This window comes from Myotis davidii, unplaced genomic scaffold (genome assembly GCF_000327345.1).
Source record: "Myotis davidii unplaced genomic scaffold, ASM32734v1 scaffold556, whole genome shotgun sequence".
Classification (NCBI taxonomy): domain Eukaryota; kingdom Metazoa; phylum Chordata; class Mammalia; order Chiroptera; family Vespertilionidae; genus Myotis; species Myotis davidii.
The window spans coordinates 195,005-208,814 of NW_006287671.1; the positions used below are offsets into that span (position 1 = coordinate 195,005).

At 37.3% G+C, this 13,810-nt stretch overlaps 1 protein-coding gene and 1 long non-coding RNA gene across 2 annotated transcripts in view; one reads left to right on the plus strand and one right to left on the minus strand.

The window, feature by feature from the left end:
- LOC107182420 overlaps nucleotides 1-12,126 on the plus strand; it is a 37,878-nt gene extending 25,752 nt beyond the window's left edge. Inside the window, exon 3 of the long non-coding RNA XR_001513141.1 lies at nucleotides 12,001-12,126. This is a non-coding gene — a long non-coding RNA (uncharacterized LOC107182420). The remainder of the gene's footprint in view (nucleotides 1-12,000) is intronic.
- The window catches only part of KIF27 (kinesin family member 27), a 69,717-nt gene that overhangs the window by 10,213 nt on the left and 45,694 nt on the right, over nucleotides 1-13,810 (minus strand). The window contains exons 10-12 of the mRNA XM_006759473.2: nucleotides 10,799-10,912; nucleotides 7,745-7,921; nucleotides 4,571-4,786 (exon numbers count right to left, since the gene is read on the minus strand). Of these exons, the coding sequence (XP_006759536.1) occupies nucleotides 4,571-4,786; nucleotides 7,745-7,921; nucleotides 10,799-10,912 (507 nt within the window). The remainder of the gene's footprint in view (nucleotides 1-4,570; nucleotides 4,787-7,744; nucleotides 7,922-10,798; nucleotides 10,913-13,810) is intronic.

Consider the following 13,810-nt stretch of genomic DNA (forward strand, 5'->3'; position numbering starts at 1 on the left):
TGCCAGAGATTTCCTTTATAGGAAAGAAATATGATGAATACCTATCAGAAAATCTAGTGGTTCTCTGAACTATCCAAACAACATGTTATGTGGGGGGAGGGATCCAAATCTTGGTAAGAAATTATTTCAGACTTGCCAAAACCTTGATATACACTGAGTGGCCAGATTATTATGACCACCCCATCAGTACCTTCATTGGGCTACCTTTTGCCTTCAATACTGCGGCACTCGTCATAATAATCTGGCCACTCAGTATATATATATATGTATATTTGTACATGTGGTGGAGCAGGGGTCCTCAAACTAAGGCCCGCGGGCCACATGCGGCCCGCTGAAAACATTTATCTGGCCCGCCGGATGTTTTTGCCCCCTGCTGCCTGTTGCTTAGCAGCCGACTAGTTTTTTTTTAAACTATAGTCCGGCCATCCAACGGTCTGAGGGTCAGTGAACTACCCACCTGTTTAAAAAGTTTGAGGACCCCTGTCAGGTGGAGGTTACCTCTACTTTAAGTTCCTGAATGCAGAGTATCTTGTCTATATTCATGCCCTGGTTGCCTAGCACAGTGTATGTCACACAGTTTAAACTCATTGTCTATTGAATGAGTTGATGAAAGAAGAAGATAAAAAATATTTTTTTCATTAAGTCTTGGTTATGTGACCCAAGTATTTCTTTCCATTCCTCTCCCCAGCATTTCCAGGAAAATAATGTCAGTACTTCTAATCTACCTAAAAAACAGAGTGATTTCAGAGCTCCTTTTCTGAAATTCAGGGAAATAGTATGTAACAACCTATTCCAGTGAAAGGTCAAATAATACTTATTTTTAAAAGCTAGTTTATCAAATATCCTGAAAGAGCCATTTTGAACAAAGTGTTCTACAGCCATTTTATTTCTCTGTGCAATCACTAACCACCAAGAACTTGATGATTTGACAATCACTCCATAAGAAAGAAAAAATAAACTTAAATCCTGAAAAGTACTAGGTTGAATGAATCAGGAACCAGAAAATAAAAGTAAGTTATCCAAAGAACATATTTGACTCATGAATGCATAGTGTGATTATAATTTTACCAAAAACAAATGTGGAAATCGTTGGCCTTTATATATGGCTGGGAACAATTAGGTGCAAATATAATTCCTACAGTTTTGGATCCAAGTTAAGGAAGCACCAAGATACTATACGACAGTACAGCAACTATAGAACCCTGACACCAGCCTGCTCCAATGGGCAGTGTCTAAATATTTGTGGGTCCCAGTAACCCAGCAATAGGTATAGATTGACAAGATGAGTGGCAATGGGAAACTGTCCCAGGATGAAAATTTCCCACAACTGATACCATCGATTACCAAGAATTGAGTATCCTTTATCATAAGAGCACTTTTTAAAATGACTGTGTACCAAGGAGCAGGTCTGGGTGGGGCCTAAGGCTCTGGATTTCTAACAGGCTTTCTGGTGACCCTGCTGCTGCTGGTCCAGAGGTCAGTGATCTGAGAGTAATAGAAATCTAATGCAATGGTCTCCATACCTTTTGGATCACACATACCAATCAATACAAAAAGAAAACAAAACTAAAAGTTTTGAGCAAGCACATTAGAACATACATATATAAATTATAATCCTAAAACATAAAATTGGAAGCTTACCTCAATTACTAGGCAACTACTCTGCATTATTAAAAAAAATTATTTAAAATCTTAGTTTCTGAATTTTACCAAAGGAAGTGATTTGCTTATATTAAAGTGTATAGTGATCTAAAACCTATCACTTTCCCAAATTAGAAAAATATTTTGATTTATTGTGGAAAGAGAAAATAATTCCAAGCAAGTTTAAAGACATCAAAACAGCAAACCATTCCACCTAGATTTTATTGTCTTGTGTCACATCAGCATTTCATGTTCCCCACCATCTGCTATTGGCAGGTCTTTTTGTGAATATTAATCTCGGATTGAAAACCGTGGGGAGAGCAGAGCCCATTTCAGAGCCAACTAAAAAGAACCATGTGGTCACTGGGCCAGGAGCTTGCTTAGCTGCTGCAAGGAACTTGAATAGAACCTGTGGTCATTCCCAATTAACCTCTTCCGGGCAGACCCAGCCTGAGATTCTGCCTGTGGCTGTGCTTGTGGCTGAGTCATGGGGTCTTATGACACAGGAAAGGTTTGACTGGAGAAAGTATCTGTGCTCCAGCTCGGCTTTGAAGCAGAGCTTGGAATGTTCCAATGTGTCTATTACAATCAGCTTATAACTTTTTAAAAAATAGGTAATCAGTAGTGTTATGTAATTATTTTTTTTAATGTTTTTATTGATTTCAGAGAGAGGCAGGGAGAGGGAGAGGGAGAGAGAGAATCCAACATCAATGATGACAGAGAATCATTTATCAGCTAGCTGCCTCCTTCACACCCCCTACTGGGGATTGAGCCCACAACCCAGGCATGTGCCCTGACCAGGAATCGAACCAGGACCTCCTGGTTCATGGGTCACCACTCAACTACTGAGCCACACCAGCGGGGCTCAGCTTATTCATTCATTCATTCATCCATTTATTTATTTATTTAAATATAGGGTGTGTTTTTTTAATCCTTATCCAAAGATATTTTTCCATTGATTTTTAGAGAGCGGGAAAGACAGAAAGAAATATCAATGTGAGAGACACATCCATTGGTTGCCTCCTGCAGGAGCCTGCAACCTAGTACGTGCCCTTGATGGGAATCAAACTCTGGAACCTTTGGTCTGCTGGCTGACGCTCTATCCACTGAGCAAACCAGATAGGGCGGGGCTCAGCTTATAACTTTTAATGGGAACACAAGAGCTGTATATAGCAGCAGCATCCTCCTTTCCTGAGCTGCCAAGTTGAGCCTTTATAGGTAAGAAATGTATAAATGTGTGTATATGTAGGAAGGAGGAGGGGAAAAGAACTGTGTGGAAGAAGGGTGTAGAGAAGCTCACACGATTAAATAGAACCCCACTGAATGCTGAAGGCTCATCACTCCCTCACACCAACCCAGAGTGGCTGCTACATTGGTAGCATGCACACTCCTCTATTTTCACCACAAAACTTCACATGTATTTAGTTAAAGAATTCCACGTGAAGAAGAAACTTTCTTGATGGCAATAATGGACCATTTTACCTTACTGCAAACATAATTTGCTCATTCCCATCTCTATGCCTTATGTAACAGTGTTCTATCTATAAAGTGGCCTTTTCTATATTGACCAGTGTAGTACATAATGTTTTTCATAATCCAGCTCGTTTCCAATCCACCAAGACTGTCCTAATAATCTTCCCTCACATGATCACTGCATTGCTTTGTATAAATAATGTAATAAGTATGGCTTATTTATGTTCTTCAGGGTTTAGGGTTTTCTTATCCTTCTCTTTTCTTCAGATAGAGTATGAATCTCTCAAGAGAAGCATAATGCTTTTTTTGTCTCTTCCATTGGGCCCAGTAACAGTCTTGGGCAGGCAAGAATTCCTTAAATACTTTTTTTTTCCTCTGTATTTTAGGCTCTCATACCTTCAAATTTACAAACTTGGGCTCCAATTTAAACAATTGTGAGGACAGCCAGAATCTGTGATCCCCTGCACAGCTATCTACGTTGAGTGATAAAACAGCATAGCCCTCAGTCGACTTAGTTTTCAACACTTTTCATCAACTCAATGAGCAATAATCTAGTATCATGAAATCCTTTCTCCTCTTTCTTCTTAACCAGCTCCCTTTAACTTCCTCTCATACTTTCTCTAATATAAAACACTACAAGATTCAGCAAGGTGCATGTTTCCCAGCACTCACTTTCTCTTAGCAATTTTCTCTTGCTTTGGTAATGACAAGACATCACCAATAAATATTCACAGAGAAAACTCTGGCTCAAAAATTCATCATCGTCTGATCAAGTAAGGTACAGGTACCATTGCCAACTGAGGTAAAATTGTGAAAAAAGACAAAGTCTGGGGCAATTTGAAAGCCAATGAATGAAATACCTTTTCATATTTAAAAACTAAATAAAGGTGAGAGAAGCTATATGGTCCCTTAAATGAAAACTCTAACTAAAGGGTATTTTTATTAGGATTTGAATTTTATGCATCTATCTGGAAGGGACATGCTCCTGAACATTGGGCTTTTCTCAACCAAGGTAATAGAAAGAATTAATCCTTAATGCCTGGGCATCCATTGAATGTAATGAATTGCCTCGTATCATTCAAGAAAGATGCAGAAGAGAAGCAAGGTGCCTTCTTTGGAAGAAATCAGAAAAAAAGAGTCCCTTCAACTCATTGTCTGTTTTGTGAGTTCAGATAAGAAACCCAGCTGAGAAGGGCCAGACTCCAGAAAAGTTAGTCTCCCAACCCCTGGCAATCCAGGAAGAAGCCACCCACGTTCATGGACCTCTACATAAGGACATGGCAGTCTCTAGTCAAGCGTGGCTTGTGGTGCCAGTTAAACTCATTTCATCTGACAAAGTCTCAAGGAAACAAAGTTCACCAGATTTATCATTTTTTTATGTTTAAGTGACAGAGGGAGGAAATCATCCAAGTGGTCCATCATACAGCACTTCGAGTCTCAAAGAATACTGACTTACTTCAGGCGATAACACGCTACCATTTTTAAGTTTCTCTTCCACACTGTTTCTTCGTCTCTGTAGCTGATCTTTTTCTTTCTGGAGGGCTTGAACTTGTTCTGAAATCTTTATTTTCTCTTCAGCTGTGCTACTCTGGAGCTGCACATTCTTTTTGGACAACTCTTGGTCCAACAAGTTCAGGCAAGTTGATATTTTCAAACTATCTGTGCTTAAGGCCTAAAAAGATACAATCAACAATAACCAAAAAAAGTTAGAAATCCAGATTGCATATAATTAGGAAAAACACAGAGAAAATTACTAAATGAATATTTTCTTAGGTTCTACATTATTTTCTCCCATGGATTTTTTTTTGGGGGGGGGGTGGAGGGGGTAGATATAAGAAGACTTCATTTTCTAAAATCTTAAGTTTAATGTCTTTTTTTTTTAATTAAAAATCAAACAATGAATATACTACCAAATACTGCTTGGCCACACCAGACCACACAGCATAGGTTTTAAGAGGCACTATTTTTCTTTTATTTTCTATATTGAACTTTTCTTCTTTGGCCTGGTTACATAGTAGAATTAATTACATTAAAATTTCCTAGAGTTTGAGATTTGGTTGGTTTATTATTTAAACATATAATTTGTTTCTATTCATTTCATTCTGGTTAAAAAATATGGCCAGTCAGATTTATGGAGCTCTTAATTATGGACTAAGTTAATTTTTAAAATATTTTTTCATCAAAGTAATTATATGTTTACTAGAGGCCCAGTATACAAAATTCATGCACGGGTAGGGTCCCTAGGCCTGGCCAGCGATCAGGGCCAATCAGGTTCCCCGCCTCCCTGCCTCCTCCTTCCCTCACTCCCTCAGCACCCCCCTGCCACCACTAGTCACCCGCCATGTTCCACGCCACCCCTTGTGGTCAGCGCACTTCATAGCGAGCTCCCAGTCTCCTGGTCGAACTCCCGAGGGGACACTTTGCATATTAGCCTTTTATATATAGATACAACCATAAGGTATATAATTTTTTAAAAAGCCACCCTCTCACCTGAGTCCCATTCCCCAGAAACAAGCATCTTCAATGTTTTAGCTATTTCTTCAGGTGTTTATGCCCATGTTTCTAAAGCATATTATCAATTTTAGATATTGTCTACTGACTGTCCATTACAGAAGGATTTAGCACTTTCATGCCTTCTATTTCCTTATATTTTTAAATTTTTTCTTGTTGATTTTTTAGAGAAACATCTACTTGTTGTTCCACTTATTTATGCATTCATTGATTGATTTTTTTACAGCTTTTTATTGACTTTATTAATTTTTAAATATATATTTTTATTGATCTCTGAGAGGAAGGCAGAGGGAGAGATAGAAATATCAATGATGAGAGAGAATCATTGATCGGCTGCCTCCTGCACATCCCCTACTGGGGATCAAGCCCACAACTAGGCATGTGCCCTTGACCAGAATCAGACCCGGGACCTTTAAGTCCACAGGCCAAACCAGCTAGGGCCATTGGTTGATTCTTGTATGTGCCCTGACTGGGGATCAAATCTGCAACTTTGGCAATGCTCTTTAACAACTGAGCTACCCAGCCAAGTTTCTTATAAGTATTCCTTAAATAGTGAAAAAAGATACTGCATAATCTTTTTATGCCTTTTATTCAGAAAAGAACCAGTAATGTAACAATCTCAAGTTTTCCTTCTGTTTTACCATAATCTTCAAAGAATCAATTATGCTTTCATTGACTGTGGGTTTCATTTATTTGTACTCTTTATTTATGTATGTGTTTGCAAAATAGTACATCTTGTTGAAATTATAAAATATCTGCTCTTTTTTCCCCTGTATCATACACTTATTTCCATAAAAATATATTTTTCCTTATTCCTTTTTTATTTTTTCTCTTTTGTGATACAGAACATATCATAGAGTTCCCAGGTTATTTTCTCCTATTTACTCATTTGATGTTTTAATTTGGTAATCCCCTTGCTCTTGTTATGCTTTGAGGGACAGTTTTTAAAACTTCACACTGACAGCCAGTGTGAGCATGCTACCTGGATATAGCACCAGCAACTAGGATGGTTGGAGGGGATGCCCCTCCCCCTGTACCCATCAGCCTGGTGCTGACAGCTATTTCAACATGTTTAGGGAACAGAGGACAGAGCATCCCTGTCTGCCTGTTATAATGAGGTGGAGAGGTTAAGAACATGCCACTGTCAACTCAGAGTTTGGCTGAAGGGCAAATCTAATAAAAAGGCAGGTCATTGATCCTCTCTGTTCATTAAGTCAATATATAGATTGACCTTGGACTCCAGGCCTGCTGGAGACCAAGTTTTGGGTGAGAAAGTCCTTTTCAAGTCTGGGGCAAGCCAGCTTCATTTTTAGATTCTGTTTTTGCTGTTGCTAATGTTGAAGATATACAAAGATATATTTAAAATGTATTTTATGGTCCTCTACTCCCTTCACAATCATTTTTTCAAAACTTGAAATTGAGGCAAACTCCTTCATAAAACGACTTTGACTGGCTCATAAAATCCAAGTCCTCTAGAAAAAACTTTTGTAAAGGTCCCCAAGTCTTTATAATTTGGAAAGTAAATAAATCTTCATTACATAAAATCTTCTTTTATAGAAACCCTAAAACCTCTAACTTTACATAGTAGTGATAGCTAGATCATTTTCAAGTCTATTTTTCCAGATTACTAATGTTCAGTATACAGCATCAAATAGTACAATTTATTTAGAAAATATCCACTAAAGTTAATAAGAGGGATCACCAGGGGAAAAGGAGAGTTATTGCTTAATGGTTACAGAGTTTCTGTTTAGGGTAATAAAAAGTTTTAGAAACAGACAGTAGTGATGATTATACAACATTGCAAATGTAATTAGTGCCACTGAATTGTAAATTTAAAAAAGGTCAACATGATAAATTTTACGTTATGTATATTTTACAATTTTAAAAATACAAATAAATAGTAATAAATAAATCATATTTGGCAGAACACTGAACTTTTTACTTAAAAAATGAATAGATTTTAGTGAGGGCCATTAGATAAACCGTAATAAGCAAAATACACTGAAAATAAGAATAGTTTTCTTCTGATTTCTGTCTTCACAATGGCTTACTTCTTAGAGAAAAAAGCCTACTTTATATGACTTACAACCAGAATGAAACAACCTATTAAATAGAATACCTGACTAGATCTCAACTTCTTATTTTCCAGGTGGCTCTTCTCCTGTAACAGGGCCTCCTTCTTAGAAACGATGGCCTCCCGCTTCTTTAAGTCTTCTTCCAGCTCCTCTAATTCTTGGCGTTGGTTCAGAACTTTCTCTACTTCTTCATCTAACCATTTCTTTTGCTCATCTAATTTCTACATTAAAATTACAAAGAAATGTTATTTTTTTTTCCTTCTGCCATAAAATGTATAAGGTAATATAACTTCAGATTAGCTGAAAGACCAGAAATGAACATGTGGAAATAATAAAATAGTGTTCATTTCTAAAACTGTCTAGAAGTGAGTGGTTCCACTTAACATCTTGCTGTGTTGTTTAATAAGGAATTAAAACTTACTCTCCAAATATATTTGAGTCTGAGAATTTTTAGGCTGACCAAGAAAGGGGTGACAATTTCTTTACATATAGTAAGAGTTCGTTCTGAGAACAAGCTAGGAATCTTTTTCTCTGTTAAAGAGGTGCATACCTCCATCACAGCACTTACACTCCTGGTTCCCCAACTTGAGATTCTTGATTGAATACGGGACTGTACTTTTCACCTTTGTATCCCCAAAACTTGACCCATGACTGGCCTTCAATAAATTGTTAAATGAATGACTGAATGCCTGATTCAATCAACTAATCGATGAAGTGAATAAATGAACACACACAGTGGAAGACATTGATGATGAACCATAGAAATCCACTCTGCACTGTATCCTGTCAACATCAAATAATTATTCAGTAAAATACAGTCAGAAAGATTTCCAAAGCAAACATCTTAATACTCCCTTGAATTAAGGATACCCAGAAGTAAGAACAAACACAAATATGAAGGGAATATGACTGTTCAAGATGAACTCTACTAAGCACTCATTTGTACTATGTGTTCATAGTAATGAAGCAATGCCAACTAAACAACAAATAATAGATATAAAATCAATATAGTACTATTTTCCAGTTCTTTTCAAGCTTGATAAAAAGTGGTTCCTAGAAATCTACATTAAGACAATAGAAAATATGCAAGAGAAAAAAAGAGCAAAGTGGCCACAGCCAAGTTGGTCCAGAGCTATGAGTCAGTCTTCCATCCACACCTAAAGAGTATGGTCCTATAGCACTATCACATCAAACCACAATGAAGCCTAAAATAGCGCGACAATTTTAAGAAACAGAAAGGATATCCAGAACAATATAGAAATACTTTATTTTTGTTATATCAGCTATACCATAGAAAGTCCATATACGAGACCCTATGAAGTCTAGCAATTAAACATATTCTATAAACATTCCTTGACTATGAGTTGGGTTTGAAAGATGAACAATAGAGCTTTTTAAAGCTCCATTCCAACAGGAGAGAAACCAAAAAATTATTGGTGCTAATAAATGCTAACTCCTAGGTACCATGTAAGCAAAAACGGAGAGGGATTGGCTTTGTCTGGAAATGGAAGAAATGCAATGCCAGTCCTACAGAGTAGGTAATATTTTAGCTATGCTTTGAAGAATAGGTAGGAGTCTGCTAACGTAAGTTTTTTAGGGAAATAATAATAGATTTTTCTGCATTTGGTAAAATAAGGGTTATGATTTGTGTAATTCACTGTATCTTTGTTTTCTGAAAACGTCTTGATTTGTTTTTTCTCTTTATAGCAAAAGTTCCTACCATACAGTTTTAATTTTAAATACTTTCTTCTTATATAGGGACTTTATATGAAGTCATTGTCCTATAATAAGCTCTCTGGATACTCATATTGATTAACTTATAATCTTGTCCTTGTTTAGAGTCAAATTCTGGAAAATGTTTGTTTTACAACATTAAAAAACATGAAGTTTTGTGTGTATTTTTCTTAACCCAAAACAGTCAGTGCAAGCATAGTAATCTTTTTATTATTGTGCTTGCTTAAAATTTAGATCCTTAACATTTTGAAAAAGCAGATCTCACTATTCTGCATATGCCTACCTCTCCTCCTCCCCTCACACCGTTTCCACCCAGAAATGCTCTTTAACCATTTCTAAAACATACTAGTAAAATAAATAACTGGGAATACAGTAAGTCCTCACTTAACATCATTGGTAGATTCTGCAATTTTCAGCAAAATTATGTATAATGGAACCAATTTTACTATAGGCTACTTTATATAAACAAACGTTAACTTCCCAAGTCATCTTACCAACATCACAATGAACAATGTTGAATAATATGATGTTATTCCAGGACCTGCTGTATATTCATGAAATGTTACTATTAAAGTGTAAAATTCAGGAACAGAGAACAAATAAATTTTTCAGAATCAAGATGATGTATATGCATTTGAGTGTAATTACAATTGTTTTTTGTTTTGAGAGTGAGATTTTATTTTTTCTTTATTGATTAAAGTATTACATATGGGTCTTTACCCCCCCCCTTCATTGCCCCTCTACAAGTATAGTAGTTTTCTGTAAGATTTTTAGAACTGCCATTTTGAATTTCCATAAAATGAAAATTTTGTTTCTTTGAACTTTCATAGTAGTTTATGAATTTCATTTTTTAAATGTGGCATTAGTCCTGGTGATTTTGCTCAGTGGATAAAGCATTCCTGGCCCTCAGTTGGGGTGGATGCAGGAGGCAACCAATCAATGTGTATCTTTCACATAGGTGTTTCTCTCTCTCTCTTTCCCCCTCCTTTTCACTCTCTCTAAAAATCAATGGAAAAAATATCCTCTGGTGAGAAATAAATAAGGCACTAAAACAAACAATAGCTTCTTAATATATTGTATGTGGTGCATATAAAATGAATGAGGAGCTCTGATTTTTAGAAATACATATTTCCATGGGAATAAGTCAGTTTTGACATGGGAATAAATACATTCTGGTGAACATGGATTTCATGTTTACATTCCACATGAAATAAATTCATATCTGGATAAGAAAATAATTTTACCCTTAAGTTGCAAAATCTAGTGTTTGAAGATTTTGCTCAGAGTTCACCATTTTTTACCTCCATTTAGACAATCATCAAATAGAAGAAAAAACCAAAAAACACTAAATAGAATTGACAAACCTGGAGCTGGTCTATACTTCCAAACAAACCTTTTCTTCTTTCCATCTTAAATGCATCTAGGTCCTCAGTTTTCAGTTTCAGACCTTCTTCCAGTTCTGTTTTTAACTTTAGTTCCTACAGAAAACAGAAATCAGAAATACCTTATGGCTTTCATAGTGGCCAATGATTACTATGAAAATAATCATTTGCTTTCTTAGTTGCAAAAAGAAAGTGAGTAGATGAGGTCGGGGCCATTTGAAAAGAAAATAACATTAGCCCCTCACTGAAGCAATAAAATCTTACAGCAAAAAAATCAGGCTTTACTAACAAAACTAAGGGGTGTGTATGTGTGTGTTTCATTCTTTCCCAGTGTTACAAATTCGTGTAACAAGGATGAGTCTGAAAATTATAAATGTGCTTTTCTCTTGTGCCTTTCTGAACTCATTACCCTCAGTTAGTCCATCCAAGGCACCCATCTGTCATGAGGATATTAGGATTTATGACAATAGAAATGTAAAAAGTAGCAGTCTATTTCTGGCATTCAAAAATCAGATTTTGCAGCCTGAGAATAGCCTTGCAAAACAAATCATGGTTTTGTGAGGGTATTTTCCAAATTCCTTTAGTTTCCATCCACCTCTTAAGAGTCACATCAGAGAGGCCCGTTGCTCACAGTGCTCTCCAGGTTTAGAGAAGATGCCTCTGTCACCACTACAGCTTAGCAGGAATCAGGAAGGAGGTCATGAATCAAAGGGCTAGTCCACATACTAACTCCATGGTCCATGATAGAGAAGTACAGACATGGAGTGTGTTTAGAAATTTATAGCAATTTGACAGAATAATTTTATATCTGTTGAATCTAATAATTAAAAGATGGACTTTTATATTTTAATCTTTATTAAAATAGTTCATGTTTATAAAAAGTATTGGGCTGGCCCTAGCCGGTTTGGCTCAGTGCATAGAGCATCGGTCTGTGGACTGAAGGGTCTGGGATTTGATTCTGGTCAAGGGTACATACCAAGGTTGCAGGCCCTGGCCCTGGTCAGGGAGTATGCTGGAGGCAACTAATTGATGTGTTTATCTCACATCAATATTTCTGTCTTTCCCTCTCTCTTCCACTCTCTCTAAAAACCAATGGAAAAATATCCTTATGTGAGGGTTAAAAATATAGATATATTGGGCTGTGATATATTAATAGTAAAATAAAAATTGTGCCTTTTCCACAGGTAATTTCAGAAGTACTGATATAAAGGAAGTCTACCATTTTCCAGCCCTTGGAACAGCAGAAAGGAGAAAAGAGACAGTAAGAAAGATGTGTCCTGCCCTAGGTGGTTTGGCTCAGTGGTTAGAGTGTCGGCCCACAGACTGATGGGTCTCAGGTTCGATTCCAGTCAAAGGCACATACCTCAGTTGCAGCCTTGATCCCTAGCCCTGGTCTGGGTGTGTGTGGGAGGCAACCAATCAATGTATCTCCCTCACATCAATGTTTCTCTCTTTCTATCTCTCCCCCTCCCTTCCACCCTCCCTAAAACCAATGGGGGAAAAAATACCCTCGAGTGAGGATTAACAACAAAAAAAAGATGAGTGTCCCAATTTTCCTCTCTTAAGTTTTGGCTCAGAAAGGGGGTGGTAAGTAAAGATATCACTGAGGGTGGAGGGAGAGAGAATGTAGAGTGCAGAGGCTCCACTCCCACATGGGATTGCCCAGCCTTGCTGAAAGAGCAAGGTACAGTCAGGAAAGAGACTAATTGAACCCCTCAGCCTCAAGTGACAAGGGACCCTGAGTTGGGAGTCACTGGGGGTCGGTTATCATAGAGAATTGACCTGCAAAATGAAGATGAGTATAGACCACAAGGTTATCAGCAGGCTAGGTGGAATCCCTAGTAGGCTCAATAGGGATTTATAATGCCAGTAGGAAATGAGATGAAGTCAAAACACCTCCATGCTCTAAGCTGAAAGCAAGATCAGACTATGAGTCCTACCAGCCATGAGTTTCATCATCAGGGGCCAGCAGGGAAAGGTTGACAAGAGCAGATCCCAGTCAGTTACATCCACGGACCAAATGAAACTCAGAGGCCCACTTCCTCCATAGGATGCAATAAAAAGCTACATACCCAACCACCACATACATTGGATTCCATCTTAGGGAGAGAAGCACAGGGTGGAAGAGGCTAAGAGTCTAAATATTTGTATTCAAGAGAGCTGAGAAATATTTAAAGGAAATGTTTAAATTCAAAGAAAAGGTTTAAACAGACTGGACATTTGGTTAATTCCCATGTTTCCAGCAATTATCATGACATGGACTGGGCAGGGGCAGGGGGTGTCATAAAGAACACAAGTCTGCTATAAACTAAGTAAATGTTCTCTGCATTATGAGTGAATTATACTTACTACCCATCAATTTTTCATGCTTCCCTAGATCTAGTTCATAGTTCTAGTTTGACTCCTGTCATAGTCACAGTAACTTCAGGATCCTTAAGTAAAGGCACCTTATACTTGGAGCTAACTACTATTTCTGTCCTTACACATACACTTTAAAAGACTACTGTAGTAGGTCCAATTCCTTCTGCATGTCGCAATAGACATGGCTGCCTTTATTTTATATTGTAATCCCTGTTACAATATTAAAATAACTGTCTGCCAGGCACTGTACTAGCCTTTTCATGTCTATTTAAGTACACTCCTTAATTCTCAGAGTAATCCTATTGCCAAGGATTGTTATAAACTACATTTTATAGATGAGGAAAATGGTGCTTAAAGGAGTAAAAAGCCCAAGATCACACTATGGGCCCACAATTCCAGGAGTTCCCATATCTTTTCTTTATAGCTCATCCATGGACTTCAGTTAAGAATTGCTGCAGAAGTCATAGTATTCTCTGGAAGTGGCTTAGTTCAGTGGAAAATGGACAAAGAGGAGTGTCAGCTCCAAACAGAGGGCAAGATGGGCTTTAGGACTGTGAGCAGGTTTTCTGTTTGTGCATGAAGTAGTACAAACTTCAGTATTTCCTTGGGGCACACTATTCCTTTTTCTGGAAT